Source organism: Panthera uncia, chromosome B4 (genome assembly GCF_023721935.1).
Source record: "Panthera uncia isolate 11264 chromosome B4, Puncia_PCG_1.0, whole genome shotgun sequence".
NCBI lineage: Eukaryota > Metazoa > Chordata > Mammalia > Carnivora > Felidae > Panthera > Panthera uncia.
The window spans coordinates 37203186-37226609 of record NC_064809.1 but is presented as its reverse complement, the minus strand read 5'-3'; the positions used below and the strand labels follow the sequence as shown (position 1 = coordinate 37226609).

At 49.4% G+C, this 23424-nt stretch overlaps 1 protein-coding gene across 4 annotated transcripts in view; it reads right to left on the bottom strand.

The window, feature by feature from the left end:
* TEAD4 (TEA domain transcription factor 4) overlaps nt 1-23424 on the bottom strand; it is a 69880-nt gene that overhangs the window by 24261 nt on the left and 22195 nt on the right. For 3 of the 4 annotated variants that reach the window (XR_007456563.1, XM_049624902.1, XM_049624904.1), the window contains exons 2-4: nt 17726-17980; nt 4275-4339; nt 3741-3803 (exon numbers count right to left, since the gene is read on the bottom strand). Coding sequence is in view for 3 of the 4 variants with exons in the window: in XM_049624902.1 (XP_049480859.1) it covers nt 3741-3803; nt 4275-4339; nt 17726-17980 (383 nt within the window). In the remaining variant the exon portion in view is untranslated. Of the gene's footprint in view, nt 1-3740; nt 3804-4274; nt 4340-17725; nt 17981-22625; nt 22755-23424 lie in introns of all 4 variants that reach the window. The other variant, XM_049624903.1, reaches the window with a different exon arrangement.

Genomic DNA, 23424 nt, shown 5'->3' with positions numbered 1-23424 from the left:
GACATTGGAAGGGAGGGCCTCAGCAGTGGTCACTAGGGCAGGCATGGGCAAGGCGGGGTCTGAGCTTGTGCTCAGGAAAGCTGTCCTATCGCCAGTGGCCAGAGCCCTGGACAAGGCCCTGAGGGCCAAGGCTTATGCCCCTGCAGTGCTATTAACTTTGTTTGTGACTAAGTGCAGGTCATTTGGTTTCTCTGATCAGTTTCCTCATCTGTCAATGGGGCAAAATACGTGTCCAGCCTATTTTATTAGAGCTTAAAGGGCCTTTTGGAGACCATCTGCCAGGCGGTGTCTCCACGGGGATACTCTGAGAACAGAAGCTTTTTAGTCCTTGCTCGCCTCCACACCACTGGCAGCTGGCATGGTACCTGGCTCATAGTAGATGATACATAAATATGTCAGAGCCCTCCTCGAATGGACAGGAGGGGTCATCCTCGGTCACACGAACTGTCTAGAGGCATGGGGCGATCTCCTGTGGCCCCACCTGTCTCAGGCCTGCCCCAGGGGTCTCCCCTTGCACTGTGGACACCCGAGGCACCCCCAGACTTTTCCATGTCAGGATGTAAACACGTACGGTCTGCCCTCCCTGGGTCCAAAGGCCCCAAAAACGGGTTCACCCTGCACCGGCTCTGAACAAAGAAGTACTCAGGGAAGCATATGTGAGGAACAAACAGGCACTTAATGACATTAGTGATGATGACAATAATAGTAGTAACAATTTTTACATGTGTGTAAGCCAGCAGTTCCCATCCGGAGTGTCCTAATCCCACAGGTCTTCAAAAGTGATGAGACCGTACTTCAGTACTGAGATTTCTGTATTTCAAAAAGCCTGATGGGAACTGTGTTTTTGTCCAAAATAAGACCACATTTATAGACTGGAATGGCAAGTATTATTCAGCATGTATAGCTTAATTGAGGCCAAAAGATTGGATTATGTCAACTCAGGAGCTCAGATTAGAAATTCTATCTTTATGATGAATATTTTTAAACAGAGAAAATAAATTAGCTGTTATTTGGTAATGAAGTTGGTAGACCCAGATCTGTCCTGAGTCATAACCGAGTCACCCCGGAGAAGCAATGGAGGTCCCTGTAGCCTACAGGTGCCATTCTGTGACAGTTTCACTGAGTCCCCACCATAGCCCTGTGAGGCGGGCACCACCTTGGTGGCCCCCGACAGCATCCCAACACCTCGTGATTGTGGAGCAGGATTCCAAAGGCCCCTCCACTCAGCCTCTCCAGGACCATCTGCACTCACTTGGCACAAGGTGACCCACACGTGGACTCTGAACATCACAGCACTCCTGTGAGGCCAACAGGACCAGTAGGATCCCCATTTTAAGATGAAGAAACCGAGGCTCAGAGAATTTATGTGACTACGGTGTTGACAGTGGTGATGGTTGGCCTGAGAGTTTGGCCCCAGTTGGCATTATCAATTTACCTCTGGGCCTCTGCAGGGCCGGGGTAGGGGGGCGGAGGACACGGGGCAGGGAGTGAGGAGGACGGACACTGACATTTACCAGCACCCAGCGCACACCACAGAACACACAGGAAACCCTTCTGAGTGGATGGGTCATCCTCAAACCACTGTCCTTTTGGGGTCAAACTTGGGCCTTGCTCTCAGAGGCTCCCTGATAACCAAAGAGGGAGCTAATCAGCATAAGGTGGCCTCTTCCCAAGGACACTTGCACTGTTCAGGAGGAAGAAGTCAAACACGCCCAGGCCAGCTGGCTCAGGCCTCTCCCTCCAGGAGGACATGTATGATGCAGCAGGCCGTACCCTCCCAAAGCTTGCAGACCTCTGTGGTTAACAACTACATTATGAAGCCAGAGAGCTCCATCCGCTCAATGTCAGCCACTTACGTCCCTTCCCGGATAGCTGATCTAAACAAATGACTGGGACTCAGGAAACCACGTCCTCACCAGGGTGGGACAGGAATCAAGGGGAAGTAGGAAGGACATTATGAGGAGTGACATCAAATGGCTAGGCTATAAGGCCAGGGAGTCACTGAATTTTGGGGCTGGAGAGGACCTCAGACGTCAACTTGCTTAACTCTGTCATTTTACATTTTAAACCAAATGGAGCTTGAGGAAGGTCAGTGACTCATCCAAGTTCACATGGTACAAGGGCAGAGCATGCTACACCAAATCCCGGGTCCTGGAGGATTTCTATCTAATTAATAGAAGTCTGTCCACCAGGAATCATGTTAGGTCACAGACCCCTTTGAGAATATGACAAAATCCTCAAACCAATCTCCCCAAGAAAACTCATATAAAGATTTGCATATTATTTAAGGGGCTCATGGCTGCCCTTGATGTCCATCCAGTGGTCTACGAAGGCTCTCCCAGGCCTCCAAGTTACAGCCTGTGGACAAAGGTAGGTGCGATTCCTTGAAGCAAATGTGCCCATACAGATGGTCCCCAAGGGAATTAAAAGTTTCCCTGGATGGCTGTAAACAGAACACTGTAAAGTCTTGTCTCCATTCTGGCCCCCTGCCAGGGTCCCAGTGAGAGGCAGACCGGAGAGGGAAAGTGAGGCTCAAGTTGGACTCCAGGACCCAAGGGTGTCTGAGGGTACGTGTGCTGGCTTGAAAGGGAGTGACAGCTGAGGCCCAGCCAGCTGTCCCAGGGACAAAGGAACGAGGTGCCGGGCTGCAGCTGTGGGGGCTGGGGACAGCTGGGCTGAGTGGGCAGCGGGGTGCGGCTTCCTGGGAGTTCCCACCACTCATTTGGAGCCTCCCATGTCAGGATCACGGACAACTGAAGCCACACGGGACCTTCAAGCTCCTCTAATTCAGGGGTTTTTAACTGGTTTATGAGCTACTTTGGGGTTCAAGAGCCACAGAGCATCAGAAGCAGATGGGAGCAGGGTCTCTGGCCTATTCCTCACTAATCTAGCTTTGACTGGAGTAGCCCCTTTGATAACATACTGGGGTGATATTTTGTTTGAGGGGGAGAAGGGGGACCCGGCTGCTTAAAAAAAAAGTGTGTTAACTGCTGGACTCAGTCTGATTCCCTCAGATGTTAGCTCTTCCTGCCAAGTAGCTGGGCAAACTCTGCTACAAGCGTGTCTATGGTAGGGTGGGGGCTCACTTCCTCTTGCCATTCACCAAAAGGGTCCCCTGGCTCCAGCGACCAGGAGGCCTAAGTCCTGTGGGGAACAGAGTGCCCCAGGGGGGGTCCTGTGGGGCATGGCCCTGTAAGGTAGGGCTGACCTGGGGAGGGGAGAGAACTGCCCATCTCAGACAGCAGAGTGCAGGAAGGAATTCCACCAGCTCCCACAGTACAACCCACCCCCACCCCACCACCCACAGCAGTGCCTCCCAAGCCTGACCACCCTGTAGGCTCAGCAGATGGCAAATAAGGGGCCAGTGACTCAAGGACGTCCTCAAGGAAGGGGGTATGGAGGACAATCCCACTGTGATCTGGGAAGTACCCTGTCCAGGGAGGGGGGATGCTCTAGAGCCTGGTGGTCACACATACTTACACACACACACACACACACACACACACACACACACACACACGGCTCTGAAGTCAAGTGTCATTCCCTATATAGACAGGAGCACGATTATAGGCTAAATCCCAGTCTTCTTAACACCAACAAGCATGCTGGCTCTGCACACAAACAGCCAGCCCCTGAACCCAAGGGAAGACTTTTCCTGCTGGAAAAGGAGCTCCAACTTCTAGGAAGCTGGCCCCACCCATGCTCTAGGTCCTCCCTCCCACTGCTGCTGTTTGCCTTACCTTTAGCTTGGCCTGGATCTCGCGGGCTTTGCGACGGGCCAGCACCTGGATGTGGCTGGAGACCTGCAGCAGGAAGAGAAGGCTCCTGTCCCTACCTCCCAGAAGGCCTGTGCTCCCCATTCTGGCTCCCTGACCCTCAGCACCGCCCTCCTCAGCCTCAATCCACATCTGTGGAATGAATGAATGAAAGGGCCAGTCAATGGTGGGCCTTCAGTCCCTCCATATCCAGCTAATCCAGACTTTGGCAATAAATACAAGTATAGTGCCAGTACTTTGTCCTCTGTTCTTCTGGTGTCCTGGAGAGGGGAGGGGGCTGCTGACTCCCCTGTAAGGTGAGGGATTTCCTCCCAGTTGATAGCAACAGGAACCACAGGGAAACTGAACTATCTGTGGCACACCAAAAAGACACAACCCCTCTGAACCAGCCCCACCAGGAATCCACACTGGGGCCTACAGAGGCCCTGGCCCACCATGGGAGCAGGCTGGAACTGGGGTACCTGCCCCTGGGACTCACACTCATCTTTCAGGGCCCACCTGCTTCCTGGTGCGGGTCTTTCCTGTCCGGAGCTTGATGTAGCGGGCAATCAGCTCATTCCGACCTACAGAGACACCAACAGCTTCTCAGCAGAAGAAGGACAAAAGGCAGGCACACAGGACGATCTGGGAGATCCCTTCCCTCATCCTCTGGCCACCTTGACTGGGTACTTGGGGTGAGGATTCTACAGGTTCCCTCCTGCCCTCCTTGGATCCCACGGATCTCCCAGCAGCAAGAGGAAACTGAGGCCTTGGTGGGAGACAGGTAACCTGAGAGCAAGGAGGTGACAGGGCTGTGGGCCTCACACAAACTTGGGGAGCCCTCTCAGAGGCCACCTCCTCCCCTCCACTCTACAGCAGCCTGACAGTCCTGCCTCCTCCTGGGGCCTTCTGCACACTTGAGAGGCTGCAGGGAGGCACTTGGGCTTTGGCCATCCCTCATGCAGTCCCCGCGGCTTCCACCACCTCCATATGAGCAGGGCCTTACAAGATGTCTTGTCTGGTCTGTGAGCAGCAGCGGGGATGGGGGACATACGTGCTGAGACACCGAGGGTCCCCAGAGAGGAGGTCTGAAGCGCTTAACTCAAAGAAAACCCAGGCAGACCACAACTCCAGCTCCATGGCTCTAACCAGTCAACAAGTAATACTGAGTGTGTGCCATGGGCCTACCCTGCTAGGGGCTAAAGCTGCATCTAAGGGATCTCAGAAAACTGTGAGGAGCCACCTGTGTCCTCTACTACTATAAATGCAATTATGAAAAGAGGTTCCGTCTTCAAAGAAACTGCCACCTAGCTGAGGAGAGACGTGTGCCCATGCTGTAACTCCAGTGCGTGCCACAGACAGGGAACACACAGTGTGTTCAGAGCACAAGGGGTCAGTTCAGGTTGGGTGGTCAGGTGAGCCTTCAGCTGGACCTTGACCACTGGGTAGGATTAAACCATAAAGAAGGGCATTGGGCTGGGGAGAGGGAGGGCAAGGGGATTTCAGCAGGAGCTACCACCTCCCTGGTCCAGCTCTGGGGTCAGAGGGCACAGCCGACAGCCTGCCCTGTCCTGCTGGCCCTTGTTGAGCCTGGAGGACTGTGACTATGAGTAAGGAGACTGCTGGTGCAGGGGGTGGGGGTGGGGTGGTGGTGATGAATAGGCTGTCCGCCACCCTGCTGTAAGCAGAGAGCACAGCCAAGGCCAAGCTGGCCCCCCAGCTGACCTTTCCCCACTGCCAATGCTGAATTAAGAGGCCACCCTGAAGAGGTCTCATCTGCCAGAAAGACTAGCTGGCCTGAGCACTGGACTGTCTGTGTCAGGGAAAGAAGGGAGGGAGGATTAGACCCTGAGGATATCACCTGCCGGCTGGTCTGCACCTAAAACAGGGATCCAGCAAGGTGGCTCTTCTCAAAGCTCTCCAGGGAGAGGTATTCCAAAGCCTCCTTTAAACAAATGTCTGAATAAAGTTCAACAGTCCTGCCCCATGTCTAACTTGAGACACTCATGTTGCAGCTATGAAGTGCTATTATCACTTGCCAGAGAGTCTAAGTCATCACCAGTGGTGACTATACACGGGTCACAGAACTGGGATTTGGGGAGCCAGATGCTAGCCCAGTGGTTCCACAAATGAGCTATGGGACCGTGGCCAATGGGATTTTATTCCTCCATGGACCTTTACCCAGACTTCTCTTCTTAAAACAGGCCCTTTTAGGTGCGCCTGGGTGTCTCAGTCGGTTGAGCGTCCGACTGGCTCAGGTCATGATCTCGCAGTTTGTGGGTTTGAGCCCCGCATCGGGTTCTGTGCTGACAGCTCAGAGCCTGCAGCCTGCTTTGGATTCTGTGTCTCCCTCGCTCTCTGCCCCTCCCCCGCTCATACTCTGTCTCTCTCTGTCAAAAATAAACATTTAAAAAAATTTAATAAAATTAAATATAAATAAATAAATAAATAAATAAATAAATAAATAAATAAATAGAACAGGCCTTTTTAGGGTATTTTCTCAAGATTATTCCAACCAAATTTTTATAGACTTAGGAAACAGACCTTAACTTTGGCTCAGTTTCCTTTCCTGTAAAACAAACAGGCCTGTGGGAGTAGTGTAGCCCCCACCCCACCATAGACACGCTTGTAGCAGAGTTTGCCCAGCTACTTGGCAGGAAGAGCTAACATCTGAGGGAATCAGACTGAGTCCAGCAGTGTAATAGTGTAGTTCAGAGACCAGCCTGGGAGCAAGGAGAAGAGCAAGGGGAGAGAGAAGGTTCCTGAGAGCCAGGAAGCTGACTGCAGTGCTGGAGGACATGCTCTTGAGAAGGGCAAGTTGGAGAGTCCCGGGGCGGGTGGTGGGAAAGGCAGGGGGCACTCGTCTGAATGGCATCAGAGACCATTGTGTTCTCGTGCTGCTCCTCTAGCCCACACCTTGTGTGCAGGGAGCAACCTATCAGTTCTATCTGTCTTTTCTGTTAGATTCTCAACACCTCAGAGCAAGAGACTACACATCCCCATTCAGGTCGGCATCTCCAAAATCTGGCCCTGTTTGTCAAATAAAGGGTATATCAGCAAATCTTGACAGCCGACCCTTGAAGAACATGGGTTTGAACTGCACAAGTCCACTTACACATGAATTATTCTCAATAAATACAGCACAGTACCATATGTATTTTCTCTTCCTTAGGATTTTTTAAATAACATTTTCCTTTCTCTAGCTTACTTTACTATAAGGATATAGTGAATACATACAAAATATGTGTTAATCGACTGTTTATATTATTGATAAGGCTCTGGTCAATAGCAGGCTGTTAGTAGTTAAGTTCTGGGGGAGTTCAAGTTATACGTGGATTTTCTACTGTGTCTGGGGGGAGGGTAGCATCTCTAACCCCCACATTGTTCAAAGGTCAATTGTATAACCGGAATCTAGACACTTCTCACCACCTCACCCTCCGTGGTCCAAGCTCCCATCCTCCCTGGCCTCAACTACTAGAATAGCCTTCTACCTGGATCCCCTGATCAGCCTATTCTCAACACAGCAGCCACAACAATCCTGTGGCTCAAACACCCTCCAGTGGCTTCCCATCTCCCTCAGATTATAAGTGTCCAAGCCCCTACAATGGCCTAGAGAGACCCACAGGATCTGTTCACTCCATCCCCAGCTCAGCCCCTCCCTGAACTTATGTCACCTGCTACTCGGTCTCCTGGCTGTTCCTAAGACCTGCCTGACCCATGCCCATCTGAAAGCCTTTATGTGCCCTGTTCTCAGCCCAGTCACATGTGGCCCACAACCTCACCTTCACACCCTTGACACCTTCTTTGCTCAGATGCCATTGCCTTAGAGACCACTTCCCTGAACACTCCCCTGAAAACTGAGGTCAGCCCCCGCCTACCCACCTTGGACTGCCTACTGTCTTTACTGTTCTCATAGCACCTTCTCACAAGCCATGTGATCTGCCTACTTACTCGGAGCACTGCCTACCTCCTCCCCACTCCCAGCAGAAGGAAAGCTCCTGAGAACAGGGATTCACACCCAACACCTAGAACATTGCCTGCGGTTTTCTGTAGCAGGTTCCCACAAACATTTGTTAAATGAATGATAAGGGATAATGTTAAATAGTGATATGATACTGGCCAAATGTCCCACAAGGCTCTTTAGCCTTCTATAGTTAAGGTACAAGTTATAGAAAAGCAAATACCCTTTTACTTCTGATTAGTCCAACATAATTTTTAAAGTGATTTCCTATCCCAGTCTCATTTGACCCTCTCCATGCAGGAACAAATCCAGATTTGGGGGGAGCCTAAAGCATCTAAAAATTGGAAGGCTCTCATTGAGAAAAAGAATTTAAAATATAAACCAAAATTAGGCTAAGATCATTTTAGGTTAAGATGGGTATGTTTATTCTCTTGATGATAGTAATTGGTTTCATAGGTGTATATGTCTGTCAAAACTCAACCAAATTATCCATTTGAATACGTATGTATAGTTCACTGTATGGTAATTATATTCCAATAAAACTACTTTCCAAATTTAAATTAAAAATAAAAAGCTTAGAGGTGCGTGGGTGGCTCAGTTGGTTGAGCATCTCACTGGCTCAGGTCATGAATGATCTCACGGTTCATGAGTTCGAGCCCCTCATGAGTTCAAGCCCCTCATCGGGCTCTGTGCTCACAGCTGGGAGCCTGGAGCCTGCTTCGGATTCTGTGTCTCCCTCTGGCTCTCTGCCCCTCCCCCATTCCCTCCCTCCCTCCCTCTCTCTCTCTCACCCTCAAAAATGAATAAACATTAAAAAAAGAATAATAAAAGGTTTAGGGACTTTGGAAGGGGCATATACTAGTGATGGTCTTGAAGCATTAGCCCCATCAACTTCACGGTAAACCTCCCTACTGCCTGTAGAAAGGCCAGCAATTACACCTATTACCAAAGGAGAAAACTGAAGTCCGAAAATCTCACCCAGATTGTCTACCAGCAGATCTAGGACCAGCTGCCTGGGTTTGAGCACTGGTGCAGCCACTGCGGGCGGTACAGTGAGCACCTGGCACCAAGAAGGTGCTGCTCAGTTAATGGGAACTCGCCTCCAACACCGGGCCAGCGTCCTGGCCCTTTACGCAGCGGCACATCCTCTACAGTACATGTCAAGCAGCAGCAGCAGCTAGGGAGGAGGCCTGTGTCCTCCAGTGGCCAAGACCCTTACTCCAGACATTACAGATGGCTCGCCTCCTGTGAGAGCCCCAGGTCACGAAGACAGAGCCCCTCCTAGCCCCACAACTGCCTCTGCCCTCGGCTACAGAGTTCAGGAACCAGACAGGCCATCCTGGCCCTGGGCTAAGCAGTGGGGGCCATGGGAGCCAAACCCAAGGGGTCTGGGCTGGCTCAGCTGTCCTTTACCAACTTGTGCATCCTCCCCTCCCTTACCAGCTCATCTCAGACCATTATTCCACCCAGCCTTGTTCTGCTTATCAGAGGCAATGCCAGGAGTCGAGAGCTCCCCCTGGGTGGGAGTGAAGTGCTGGGCTTCTGTGGGTGTGTTGGGCCAAGAGGGGTCAAACAGCTTCCTTCCTGCCACCGGGGTGCTTTGGAGGTCACCCTGGCCATTCTGCCTCCAGGCCAGCTGGCATCTAATCCAGGCTTTACACATACATGGGGAGTTTCTACAGCTTCTTTCCCTCTTGTAACAAGAGCTACGATAGTGAACATTTATTTATTGAGCACTTATATGAGCTAGTACCTGTGCAAATACATGATGTGTACTGGGAGTTTTATTTGCATGCTCCTTGTCAATCCTCATGTCAACTCTATGCAGCTGCTACTACTGTCACATTTAACAGACAGGGAAATCGAGGTACAGAGAGGTTTGGAAAGCTGTTCAGGGTCACAGGCCAACAGGTAGTTAAGACTGAAATCCATGCAATCTGGTTCTATAGTCTGTCTCTTCAGTATTGCACAGAATTACTTCTATTTCACATGGGATTGAGGGCCGTCTCTCTGAAGGGTTGGACCTGGAGATCCCACAGGTCCAGTGTAGCCTAAGGAAGACAACTCTGTGGCCCAAGCAAGGGAAGTGATTTACTGAAAGTCACATAGTTTGTTAGTGTTCCAGGTGCCATGAGAACATACATTTCTAAGGCTTCATGACTATGATACAATGACTGCCCTCCCTTCGCCAAGCTGGGAACTTCCTCTGCAAGACCACTGTGCTCCTCCCTCTGGATTGATCCCCCAATTCTCTGGGGCTCTGCATGAAATAAGTCCTTGATGATGTCTGACTGCCCCTCACCTGACCCAGGTGCTGGAGGAAGAGCCGACTATTTGAACCCAAAAGCCTGCCCACCTGTTTTCATTCTCTTATGGACAGTGGTACCCACAGCTGATAGAAACCAATGTGCTTTGGATGATGTAGACGTCAGGAAGCCACAGAGTCAAAGGCAGAAGCGGAGAGAAGTAGGGAGCATGTGTTCAGAGGCAGAGCCCTGAAACTACAGCCAAGGTCAGCAAAGAGCAAGGGCCGAAAGAAACTAGTACAAAATCCAGATGAGTTAGTGGGAGAGAAAGAGACCTGCATCCTTGTCCCAGCTCTGCCACTTGCTGCTAAAACCCAGGCCTTTCTTCTCCCCTCCAGTTCAGAGACCACATGCTGGGGCAGCGGGAGGCCAGCTTGGACCTCGGTGGGGGCAGCTGGGCATTACAGTGTGGCAGGTGGCCTTGGCCAACCCAAGAGAGGGCCTGGGTGGGGCTGGAAAGGACACCTCCGCCAGACTGTGGCCCATCTGTCAGGGGACATGTGTCCAACAGCCCCCACCTCATGTCCACAGCCCCATCCCACCATGGGTGAGGACAGCCAATGGACAAAGGTCAGCCTTGGCCTAACTACAGGCTGAGGGTGGGGCGTTCTCGATGCAGGGTCCACATATCACCACCACTTCCTCCCAACCCCACATACAGTGTCACACGTACCTGCCAGCCACCCCAGGCTTTTCCTTGAACACACACTACCACTGAAATCCTTATCCCGTTTGCACAACCCTGTCTGGAACAGGCCATTTCTGCATCTCATTTCCTCTGTATTGCCTCCTCTCTCTGCACCAGCCCTCTGTCTGGGCCATAAGGGTATTAAATGGCACAAAGGAAGTGAAGCACCTACCACCTAGCAGAAGGTCAGTAAGGTCAGTAAGGTCAGCGGTTGTTGTTCAGGTTGTTCATAAGGCCCCATTATGCTGAAAGCTATTAGTTTTCAAAATTGGAAAAGTTGAGAACCTGGGCACAGAGCCTCCCACCCAAGAGGAGACAGATCTGCACGTGCAGTGTTTTGGTTCACCAGAGGCCTCTCACGGGAGGGAGCCTCTTATGAGCTCTCCATTTCACCCTGGCAGCTTGGGACTGGTGGGGGGGGGGGGGGGGAGGCCAACCTTCCTCCACAACAGCCCTAATCCCGATGGCCTGGGGGCCTCTCTGTCCAGGGATCGGCTGAAGCTATAAACACCTGCAGCTGGAGGAGGAGGCTATTTGTGGAGAAGAAACTTCTGCCCAAAGCCTGGAAGCCTGAGAAGGCAGTGATTAGGCCTGACATCAGAGCTATTACCACCGTTGTCCCTGGAGGGCTCTGAGGCTTCTGGTGAAATCCTACTCGGCCTTCAAGGCTGCCGCCCCAAGAAGCCTTCCCTGATCCCCACCCAAGTGGGTGTGCCCACTCCCACCTCCAAGTCTGGGTGCACAGGGGTCTGTGCCTTTCTCTAAAGTCACTGGAGCGCCTGTCTTCCTCCCTCACTAACATTCAAGCTCCTTGAGGGCAGAGGACACGTCCCATTCAGCTCTACACTCCACTGCTGCTCTCTGGGCACCTCCATGGGCTCCCATCCCTGCGGTAACACTAAAAGGTCATGTCTTCTTCCAATGAGCACACGAAAAGATGCTCAACATCACTAATCATTAGGGAAATGCAAATTAGAACAAGATGCCATTTCACACCCACGAGGATGACCATTAAAAAAACAAACAAACGGAAAGTAACAAGTGTTGGCAAAGACGTGAAGAAATTGGAGCCCCTGTGTACCACTGGAACGACATAAAATGGTGCAGCCACTGGAAGACAGTTTGGCGCTTCCTCAACAAGTGACCTCCAATTACCATTCAATCCAGCAATTCCATCTCTAGGTCCATACCCACAAGAATTGCAAGTAGGGACTCAGATACCTGCACACCCATGTTCAGAGCAGCACTACTCACAACAGCTGAAAGGTGGAAACAACTTACTGTCCATCAAGAGGTAAATGGATATATAAAACGTGGTGTATCTGTGCAACGGAGTATCATTCAGCTATAAAAAAATAATAGAGCTATGACACAGGCTACAACAAGGGTGAACCCTAAAGACACTGTGCTAAGCAAAATAAGCCAGTCACAACAGGACAAATATTGTATGATTGATTCTACTTCCATGAGGTACCAAGAATAGGCAAATTCATATGGACAGAAAACAGAACAGAGGTTACCTACGGCTGGGGGAGGGGGTTGGGGAGTTAGTGTTTAATGGCTACAGTTTCAGTTTGGGATGGATGAGAAGGTTCTAGAGACAGATGACAGGGATGGCAGCAACAATGTGAACGAATTTAATGCCACTGAACTGTACCTTAAAATGGTCACAATGGTAAATTTTATGTGATGTATATCTTCCCACAATAAAATAAATGAATGTAACCAAAACCAAACAAAAAGGTGGCATTACTGTCATCACTCCTCGGTTGTACAAAATGAGGAACTGAGGCTGAGAAAAGTTAGACCACCAGCCCAAGGCCACACCAGTGCAAGTTTGAACTGAGGGTCACATCATCAGGCCTCCAGAAGCATGAAGTTAGCATTGTAAACCAGAGGGGGGGGGGGGGGGGGTACACAGAAGGGAGCCAGAAACCACAAGCAACAGAGCAAAGGGCAGTGGAGGATCCAAGGAACATGGTGGTGGCAGGGGGAAGAAGCTCGGATGAGGGCACTGACCGCTGTCCCATCACCTCAGTGACCAGAGCCTTGACCTGGGCCTAGTCCCTACTCTGCCTCTCCTTAGCTGTGTGAGTTATCCAAAACAGGGTCTCTTCACCTCTGACAGTGGTCATCGCAGCACCTGCCTACAACGCCCATCAAAACCACCACACAGAGTCCCTCCTCTGGATGGGTGCTCACTGTCTTCCCCCTTCCCTGAGCACCTCCCTCCTCTACTCTGCTCATGCTACACTTCCTTCCAGAAAACTTCTAAGATAGCCTAGCCCCCTGAGTAACACTATACACAACATAAGTGCCATGAGATTACTTTCTAAAGATGTTTCTCCTGCCCCTCCATTGTCCCATGCAGTTGTGGACAACAGAGGCTGCAGCCCTCAGCCCAGGCCTGGCTCAGGGCAGTGGGAGCTTGTTCAAGAGGAGCTGCCCAGGTGGTAACAAGAACAAGAAGCCTGGGCCACAGGGCACCCAGTGAGACAATGGAGAAAGCAAGGAGAGGAGAAGCAGAAAGAGGGAAGAGAGGCCAGGAGAGCTCAGAGATTCAAGAGCATGGTGGGCAGGAAGGAATGGACACACAGAGAAGACACAGCTGGCCAGCCAGCCCTCTTGCAGGCAAGGCAGAGATGGCAAGACAGCGGGGACCAGGGCAGAGCTGCGAGGGGGGGAAAGACAGAGTGTGCGGGCAGATGGGGGTGACAAGTTGCCCCACGCTCACCTCCCCACCACCTGCCCATGGGGCCAGAGGCCAGGCTGGCCAAAGGAGGTCGGAGTGACCAGCATGGCGATGCCAGGGCGAGGGTCACACAGTGACGGGGCACAAACGAAGGCAGTTGTGAGCGAAGACGGCTAGCGGCCCCGGGAGCCTGTCTGCAAATGTGGGAGGCTCAGCTCAGAAGTCACAGGCGCTAATCTGTGCTGCAGCTCTGCGTGCTATCCACATGTCTGCCTGGCCTTCCTCAGTGTCCTGCTCGGCTGCACTGGGGCCAGAGCTGGGAGCAGGCCTAATTCCTGTCCTCAGAGCCTCCAGCTCTAGACTCCTCCTCTGGGCGCCCTGGAATCACCCTGATGATCCTCAGCTCCCACCCTGTGCCCCACTGGGCTGGCCCACCTGGAAAACAACTGATGGCCTCTGAATGTGGGAAGCGGGGTGTGTACGGAGTGGGGCTCTCAGGGGCTCAGGCACTGGGGGATGGCAAGAGAGGGTCCCCAAGGGAAGATGAGAAGACGCAGGAGAGCAGCCAGAGTAAGGTGACGTCTGAGTCAGCTTGGCAGCCTGTCCCTCTTCCTCCACCTCCCGGGTCCCATCTCACACACACACACACACACACACACACACACACACACACACCACACACGGGGCTGAGCTCAGAGCTATATATACCTCCCAGCTGGACGGCAGCCCCTGCTGAGTGAGGGCCCCTTCATCGACTCCCTGCGAGGTCCTGCCCTGGCTCAGCCCCCATGCCTGGTAAGAGGAGATGGGGATAAGCCAGCGTCTGGACCCCAGCAGGATCTGTAGTCAGGGAAGACAGGTGCTGTGGGGGCTGAGTGAGTCATCAGACTCATAGTGCCCCTGCCCAGAGCCTGGCCCACCTGGAGCCCGGGCCAAGCAGAAGGGGGAGGTGGTGCAGGGAGGAGAGGAGCAGGCGGGGCAGGCTTCACAGAGCACACAAAGGCCGTTCAGGGTGATGGGGGAGCACTGCGCTTGGGGGTAGGGGAACTGGTTCTACCCGTGGCTCTCGCACTTACTACCTGAGAGACTCTGGGAGAAACTCTTGGCCTCTCTGAGGTTCTATCTATCTCTACATCTGCAACCAGAGATTATAATTCCTCCCTCCTCTCCTTGAAAAGATTGAAGTGATAAAGGGTATCAGAGACCACTGAGAGCCTCTATCTTCCTTAGCACAACTAAGAGGCTCGGGGCCCCTGCACCCCTCCCCTCCCTCCCTCCCAGGTCCTCCCCTGTGTGATCCCCCTCCTGGTCTCTCTACACAGGAGGAGAACCACAAAAGGGACACCAACATGGCCAGGGCAGTTTGCCAAACACCATTTTCAGCCTGTTTCCCCACCACTTAACAGCTCCCCTCCAGCCAAACAATTCCAACCCAAGGCCTGCCAGAGACCCGCAGGCTTGCACTTCCCAAACTGGCTCAGTCACAATCTCAGGCTTGCACTTCCCAAACTGGCTCAGTTACAATCGTCTGCTGACTGATAACAAAGTCTCTTAACCCAATTCCTTTAAATGTGAAATGGGGAGAGAAATATCTACCCACAACCACTAAATAAAACTAAGTATCCCCCCATCAGATATCCACCACCAGGTGAACAGATAAACAAACTGTGGTCTATCCATACGGTGGAACATTATCTGGCCTTGAAAAGGAAGTTCTGACATAGGCTGCAACGTGCAGGAGCCTTGAGGACATTACGCTGACTGAACTAAGGCAGTCACAAAAGGGCAAACAAACAACACCATAGGATTCCACTTCTCAGAGGTGCCCAGAGCAGTAACATCCATAGAGACAGAGAGCAGAACGGTGGTTGTCAGGGGCTGGGGGGAGGAGGGGATGGGATGTAGTGTTTAGTGGGTACGAAGCTTCAGTTAGGAAGATGAAGTTCTGGAGATGGATGGGGCTGGTGGCCGCACCACAATGTGAATCTACTTTCTGCCACTGAGCTGTACACTTACAAATGGTTAAAAGAATATACTTTATGTTATATATATTTTACCATACATGCACACACACACACACACAAAGAAACATCTCAGCATTCAAAGTCTGGTCCACAGTGGCACCCAAATAAATGTCTGCTGATTCTTCCACATTCTGCCATCTCCACAGGTACCCTCAGCTCTTGCCCTTTCCTGAATGCCTCTTAGCTGCTTGTGTTTGCCAGAAAACTTGTGTTTGTCCCGGGCACACATCACGGCTTCCCCACAAGAGACCCTGACAACTCTGAAGCTAAACAGTTTGCCCTCCCCTTCCCCCCAACCCCTTCATACCTTCACACCTCAGCTCTTAATCAATACCCATCCCATTCTCCACTAAAGTAGTAGAAAGAGCCTAGAACATCAGTTCTCCATTCCTCTCCAGCTCTATGGGAAGAAACTAGGTAAAGCGCTTGATCCCACATCTAGCACCCAACAGGTGTTCCATACGCATCCACCGTCTTCTCCATGAGGATTCCCAAGGGGCCAAAAATAAGAAGCAACTACTAGAGCAGGAAGTGGTTAGAGCAGGGGTGGTACGGGGTGTGGGGAGGACAATGCAGGGCATGGACACCTACAGAAGTAAGACAGACTCTGTAGGGATCCAGCAAAGCCACAGCGGTAGGGCTGGTGAGGAGAGATGAGCAGTTAGAACTTGTAACTGGTGCCCGAGGACGAGATCCAGGGTCCACCTTGCCCACCTTGCTTTCCCAACAAGTTAAAGAAAGAGAGGAATCACTCTGGCCTTGTAGGTAAAGCTGCAGGTAAAGAGTGAGTACCAGGTGCTGTGAGAGCCCTATACTCCCCAAGGCAGTAACACACAGGACCCATGTTCAGTCCAGTTGAGCTCAGTTGAATAGTGTCCCCCCAGAATTCTTGTCCACCCAGAACTTCAGAATGTGACCTTATTTGGAAACAGGATCTTTACAGATGTACTAAGATGTACACTGGATTAGGTGTGACTAGTATCCTTACAAGAGGTCAGGACACACAGGGAAGACAGTCGTGGGACAACAGAGTCACTGACTGGAGTGATGCAGCTACAAGCTAAGGAAGGCCATGGATTGTGAGCGACCCAGGAGCTAAGAGAGAGGCTGGAACAGACCCTGCCTCAGAGCCTCCAAGAGGAACCACCCCAAAGACACCTTGACTTCAGACCTCTGGACCCCTTAACTGTGAGAGAATACATTTCTGCTGTGTTAAACCACCAGTTTGTGGTCATTTTTCACAGCAGCCCTCTGAGGTGAATACAGCTAGCTCCCACGAACCCCTCACAAAGCGCCCTTTACTGTGTTGGAGGGAGGGGCACCAGCGTTGGATGGGGGAGAGAGAACCTGAATGTAAACTTCTGGGGGTGGATACCTGGCCTAGAACCATTTTGTTGGGAGCCAGGGCAGGGCCCTCTGTTGTCAAGGGTGCCAACCAGTTACAGAAATCCTCCCACCGCCTACCCAAGACCAGTGTTTCAAGCTGGGGGTACTGGGAGACTTTCCACTGGGAATGAAAGCCTGACCTGGGCCTTCCAACAGCTATTCAGTTTTTGGTTTTGTTTTACTTTTCCACATAACCTCTCTTCCATCCAAAAGTCAGCACAGCCCCAGGCAGACTGCTTGGTCCTTCCCACAGGGCTACTGGACATAAAGTATCTCTGAACGTTCTGAATCCTCAGCCACTCACAAAGATCAAGGCTTTCCAGATCACTCTGAGCTCAATGGGACCTTTCCTGAGGGAAAGGTCTACAGCACTCTGCTTGACTCTCTCCTGCAACACTCCACATCTGTCGTGTTGCACAGACATGTGTGTGCTCACCTCACCTACCCCCACCATATTGTGAGCAGGGTCCAGATCTTCCCCGCTTAGGCTTGGCACGCAGAAGCCTCACGACTGAGTGCGTGAATGAGGGAATGAGTGAGTCCAGTAACCACCTTCCTAACCTCCCTTCACAGTCAAGGTAGGGAGCTGGGAGCTCATGAAGCATTTGCCTGGGGAACAGCTTATGGGATTTTCCCAGCTTGCTCTGGCGGGAGGGGGTTATTCTTCTCCTTTCCCAAGCCTTCTACCACAGCTTCTCTCCCACTCTAAGGCTTCTCCTCACACACCCTCCCACACTTTGGGAACCCAGGTCAGTGGAAGCAGTGTCCACCTGATAAATGCCCTAGCAGTCATTCCCCCGTGCATTACTTGAAGAACCCCAAGGTTGCTGTGCCTGGCCCCTTGCCGGGCCCTATTTCCAGAGCTGGATCACGAGGGCAGGGGCCTGCCACCCTACCCCAACAGGCTCCTTACCGTACATCTTGCCCTCATCCGAGAGGATGATTTTGCGGCGGCCGCAAGGCGGGTAGATGGCCAGGGCCTCCTGGAAGCTCTGCTCGATGTCCGGACTCCATACACCCTCCGCATCATTGTCGATGGGCTTGTCCAATGCCTGGCTGCCCCCAGAGACGTTGCTCCCCTCAGGGGAGTTAGGAGGGCTCCACTCGTTGGAGGTAATGGTGCCGGCCTTGCCCTCCAAGGCTCCGCTTGGAGGAGCGCCCGTTGGACCTGTTTAGGCAGAAACCTCCGCTTCGGTGGAAGAACACATGTCCGTGGGATGGGGCACCCAGGGGAGTGCCAAGCCCCAGGATCAGTTGCCCTTCCTTGCTTGGCCACCCACAGCACAAGAGCTCAGAGGGAATAAGGCCAGGGACCCAGGGGATAAGGAATGAACTGAAAGATCTGGGAGCATCAAGAGACCTGGAATCTGGGGCAGGTCATGTCCCCTCTGTAGACCTAAGCTTCCCACCCTGTTAAGTGAGCACAAACATCCCAGGCACCTGGGATGACCTGACAGATACAGGGAGGTTGGAACTCAGAACTAAATCTCAATCTTCAGCAAAAAGAATACTGACAAAATATGACAAGACTGTCTCTCTGCCTAAACCCTAGGTTAAAAAGACAGTCTTAACCCATACTGCAGAAAATTCCCAAAGATAAAATCTTGCTAAAGAGCTTCTCAAAATCTAAAATTACAACATAGAAGAAAGAGGAAACAATCTACCATGATCAAGATTCAATAGAATTAGAGCCAAGAACTAGAGATAACTGAACTATCAGATAAAAACTATTATATAATGGTATTTCAAATAATTATCAACTTAAACAAGGAATTGGAAACATGAGAAAGAATTAGACACAATCAAAAAACACAAAGCAGACTGGAAAAAGAACCAAATAAATATTTTAGTCACTGAAGTTAAAACTAAATCGTTTGGGGCACCTGGATGGCTCAGTTGATTAATTGTCCTGCTACAGCTCAGGTCATGGTCTCACAGTTCGTAAGTTCAAGCCCCGTGTCGGGCTCTGTGCTGACAGCTCAGAGCCTGGATCCTGCTTTGGATTCTGTGCACCCCGCCCCCCTTCCCCACTCATGTCTGTCTCACTCTGTCTCTCAAAAATAAATAAATGTTAAAAAATATATATTAAAAAAACTCAATGGTTTAACTGAGATTAACAGCACATTAGATACAGCCAGAGAAAGAAGAACCTGGAAAAAATATCTTAAGATATTACTGAGAAATGTATTTTTGTAATGATGATAAAGAGCAAAGGAGAACAAAATAAGGCACTTCAACATACCTCCAATTAGCATTCCAGAAAGAGAGAATACAGCAAGTGAAGTAGAACAACATTTGAAAAGATAATGGCAAGGAAATTTTTCAGAAATAATGAAATACATGAATCCTCCAATTAAGGAACCATACTGAATCCTAACCAGGATAAATTAAAATAAAATAAACACATACTGTAAGGACACTGCAGAATACCAAAAACAAAGACTAGGTCTTAAAAGCATCCAGAGTGAAAAAAGACAAATTACCTACAAAGGAAGGACTATGATATTAATTGTATATACAGATAGTGGACTTCTCAACAGTAGCACAGGAGGACCCAAGATAAAGTCTCTAAACTGTTGACAGAAAAATAACTGTTAACCCAGAATTAAAAGCCCAACCAAAATATCATTCGAGAGTAAACATTTAAAAAAAAAAAAGCATTTTTAGACAAAGATGGAGAGAATTTACTACTAACAGACCCTCACTTAAAAAAAAAAAAAAACAGTAAAGGAGGTATTTTTTTAAAGGGAGCTTCTAGGAAAAGAAGGCATGACACACATGGAAGAGGTGAGCAAAGTTATGGTAAAATAAAAATGAATCTAAACAATATTAACTATATAAAAACAATAACAACAATGATGGTAGCTACGTTTGGTCATGCAATACACACACGTGTATATATGTACATGCAAGAAAAACCATGTTTCTGAACCATACATTCTGAAGATGCATCTGCTAAAACTCCAGACCCAGTCACAATAAAAAATACTTATTAGCAAACTCTATAAACAAGGAAACTTCCTTAAATGTGACAAATGGCACCTTCCAAAACCCTATTGTGATGTTGTGATTTATAATAAGAAATGTGTATCTGGTCTTTGTCCCAGTTTCTAGCACAGAGTTCCTAAAACCCCTGGAATTTCCAAAGAGATGAGAACGATAAAGGTGTCTTATTATGTGAATGTGGTGACTTTTGGAATGCATCTATCTAAGGATGAAGGCTGGTGGTCAGGAGAACTAACCATGTAATTAGAGGGTTGGAACCTTCAGTCCCACACCACCACCCCTTTTGCAAAGTACAGGGAAGGGAAAGGGACTAGAGGTTGTATTAATTGCCAATGGCCAATAATTTAATCAATTGTGCCTATGTAATGAAGCCTCCATAAAAACAAAAAAGGAGGGGCTTCCGAGAGTTTCTGAGTTGGTGAACACATGGAGATTTGGGGAGAATGGCACACACTTGTAGAGGTTATGGAAGTTCTATGCCTTCCCCCCGACCTTGCCCTATGTATCTGTTTCACTTGACTCTTCCTGAGTTACGTATTTTTTGTAATAAACCAGTAATCTAGTAAGTAAAGTGTTTCTCTGAATTCTATGAGCCACTCTAGCAAATCAGTTGAACTCAAGGAGGGGTTACTAGAACTTCCAATGTATAACCAGTGATAACCTGGGCTTGCCACTGGTATCTGGGGTTGGGGGGGCAGTCTTATGAGATAAGCCATTAACCTGTGGGATATGATGCTACCTCCAGGTAGACAGTGTCAGAATTGGATTGTAGGACACCCAACTGGTGCTAGAGACTTGTTGATTAGTGTAGGAACGTCCTCACCCCCCAACCCCACTCACACACACGCACATTGGAACTGGTAACCAGAACTTTAATGTGCACAACACTTACTGATTAAACACTAGAAGCATTACCTTAAATTCAGAAATAAGGTATCACTTTCAACATTTATACTCACACTGTACTAGAGTCCTAGCCAACACAGTAGGACAAGACAGATCTCAAGATTGGAAAAAAGGAAGTAAACTGTCATTATTATAAGGAATTACAATAGAAGACTGAAGGGATTTCACAAATTACAATTACATTCTTTGATACCAGAAGTAAGATGGCATATCTTACTAATTTCTAAAAATATTCCATCTAGAGGGGAGTCTGGGTGGCTCAGTCAGTTAAGCGTCTGACTTTGGCTCAGGTCATGATCTCACAGTTCATGAGTTCAAGCCCCACATGGGGCTCTGTGCTGACAGCCTGCTTTGGATTCTGTGTATGTCTCGCTCTCTGCCCCTCCCCAGCTTGCACTCTGTCTGTCTCTCTCTCTCTCTCTCAAAAATAATTTTAAAAATTTTTTAAGAAAAATAAATAAATATTCCATTTAGAAATCAAAGTCGTAATTTACCTACTGATAAATCTAACAATAGGTGAGACAAAGGAAATCATAATGGTTTTGAAAGACATAAAATACCTAAATAAATGGAGAGGAAAATTGTGCTCCTGGATGGGAAAATATCATAAAGATGTTGAATCTTTACCAAAAAAATAATTTCAATGAAATTATGATTAAAAATTCCACAAGGTCTCAGGGCACCTGGGTGGCTCAGTCAGTTGAGCATCCGACTTCAGCTCAGGTCATGATCTCACAGCTCGTGGGTTCAAGCCCCGTGTCGGGCTCTGTACTGACAGCTCAGAAGCAGAGGCTTGCTTCGGATTCTGTGTCTCCCTCTCTCTTTACCCCTTCCCGCTTGTACTCTGCCTCTCTCTCTCTCTCTCAAAAGCAAATAAAACATTAAAAAAAAAAAAAATTCCACAAGGTCTTCCACAAAACTTAACAAGCTGATCTCAAAATACATGGAAGAACAAAGACCATTCTCAAGTTGTCTTAACTCACTGTCTTCACCCTTCCTTTCTTCTCTTTGGTCTCATATTTTGCCAGACCCATTCCCTACATGTTTTCCTCAGGGTTCTGACCTGACCTCTCCTTTCAAAACCTGATACATACGCCCCTGGGGGATCCCCACTCACAGCTTACATTCCCACTGTATATTTTTGATTCCCAAATCTGTACGTCCTTCCTGAGTTTGGGCATATATGGCAACTGCTTACCAGGCAGCCCTAATCAGCCTTCTCTGAAGCTCCTCAAACTCAACATGTCCAAAACCAAATTTTCAGCTTGCCAGTGAGTCCTGGTCCTCCCCCTCCTCCTGTGTCTCTCAAGAAATGACACCGCCATCCACCCAGAGGCCAGAAATCTAAGAATGTATTGACTTTTCCCTCTTATCTCCATAAATAATTAACAACCACATCCTATCTATCTCCTAAAAGTCTTCTTGAAGCCACATCTCTTTCTATCTCAAGCCCTAATCCAAGCTTCCGCTAGTGCTCACCTGGATGACTGTGCCAACCCCATGTAGACTCCATAATCTGTCACTGCAGCCACAGTGATTTTTCTACAATACAAATCTGATCATGTGATTCCTCTACTTAAAATCTTTCAATGGTTTTCCCATAATCTTACATAAAATGATATGTTCCACAATAGGATTTTATAAGGCCCTTCATCAACTGATTCCTGCTCTCCTGCCATACCTTCCATGCACCTACATGGTCCTCTATACTCTCTTCTTTGCACCCGGCCCTAACCCCCACACTCAATTAACATAATAAGCTCTTTATACCTGGAAGGGCTGCCTGCAGCCTTCCTCCCCATCCCTCCCTCACCTAACTCTTACGCATCTTTAAGGTCCAGCGAAAATGTCATTTCCTCTGGGAGGATGACCCAGACCTCAAGTCTGGATTAGGCACCCACCTCTGAGTTCCAACAGGTCCCCGTGCTTTACATATCTGACCCCTCCATCTCCCATGAATGATCGGCCTCCACCATACGTCAGACTCCACGAGGGTGGGGATGGTTGTCTTTCTCTAAGTCCTCAGCACACTGCACAATGCGGAGAACAAAAGAATGAATAAATGAGTAGATATTTGTTAAGTGTTTTTTGTGAAGTAATGATTTCCCTGTGGGGAAAATGAACTGTTCCGTGTTTAGTGTCAGGAAACCAAAAAAATATCAGTAAATGTCCGGACTTTGGCACACCACGGGGAGAGCTTCAGTTGTAGGTTAATTCCTTTGGGATTTATTTTGGAGGTTTGTAAAATGAAAGTGTGATGTCTGGGCATCAAGAGACTGGTTCTAGTTCCAGTGTTATAAGCAACCGTGTGACCATTGTCAAATTCGTCCATTTCGTAGATTGGGATCTAAGGTCCTTTCTGTCCTACAGTGCCTGTGGCTCACATTCGCTGCCCAGGTCCTCCACTTCTTCTGGGACCGCTCCTACCATGCAGACTTTCACCTGTGGCTTTGCTCAGAGAAGGCTGGAGAACTGACCTGCCATGGAGAGATATCCCATATGCTGGTCAACAAGATCTGATGTTAACTAGCATGGGGCATGACGTAGAGTCAGTGCTCAGTAAGAGCTATATTAATTGTCACCATCATTATCTAAGCTACAAATAATGCCTCACGTGGAAGGTCTAAAGTCCTAAATGGACCTAACAGATACATATACCTTCAGCTAGTATTGATTAATGTTAATAAATAAATAATATTA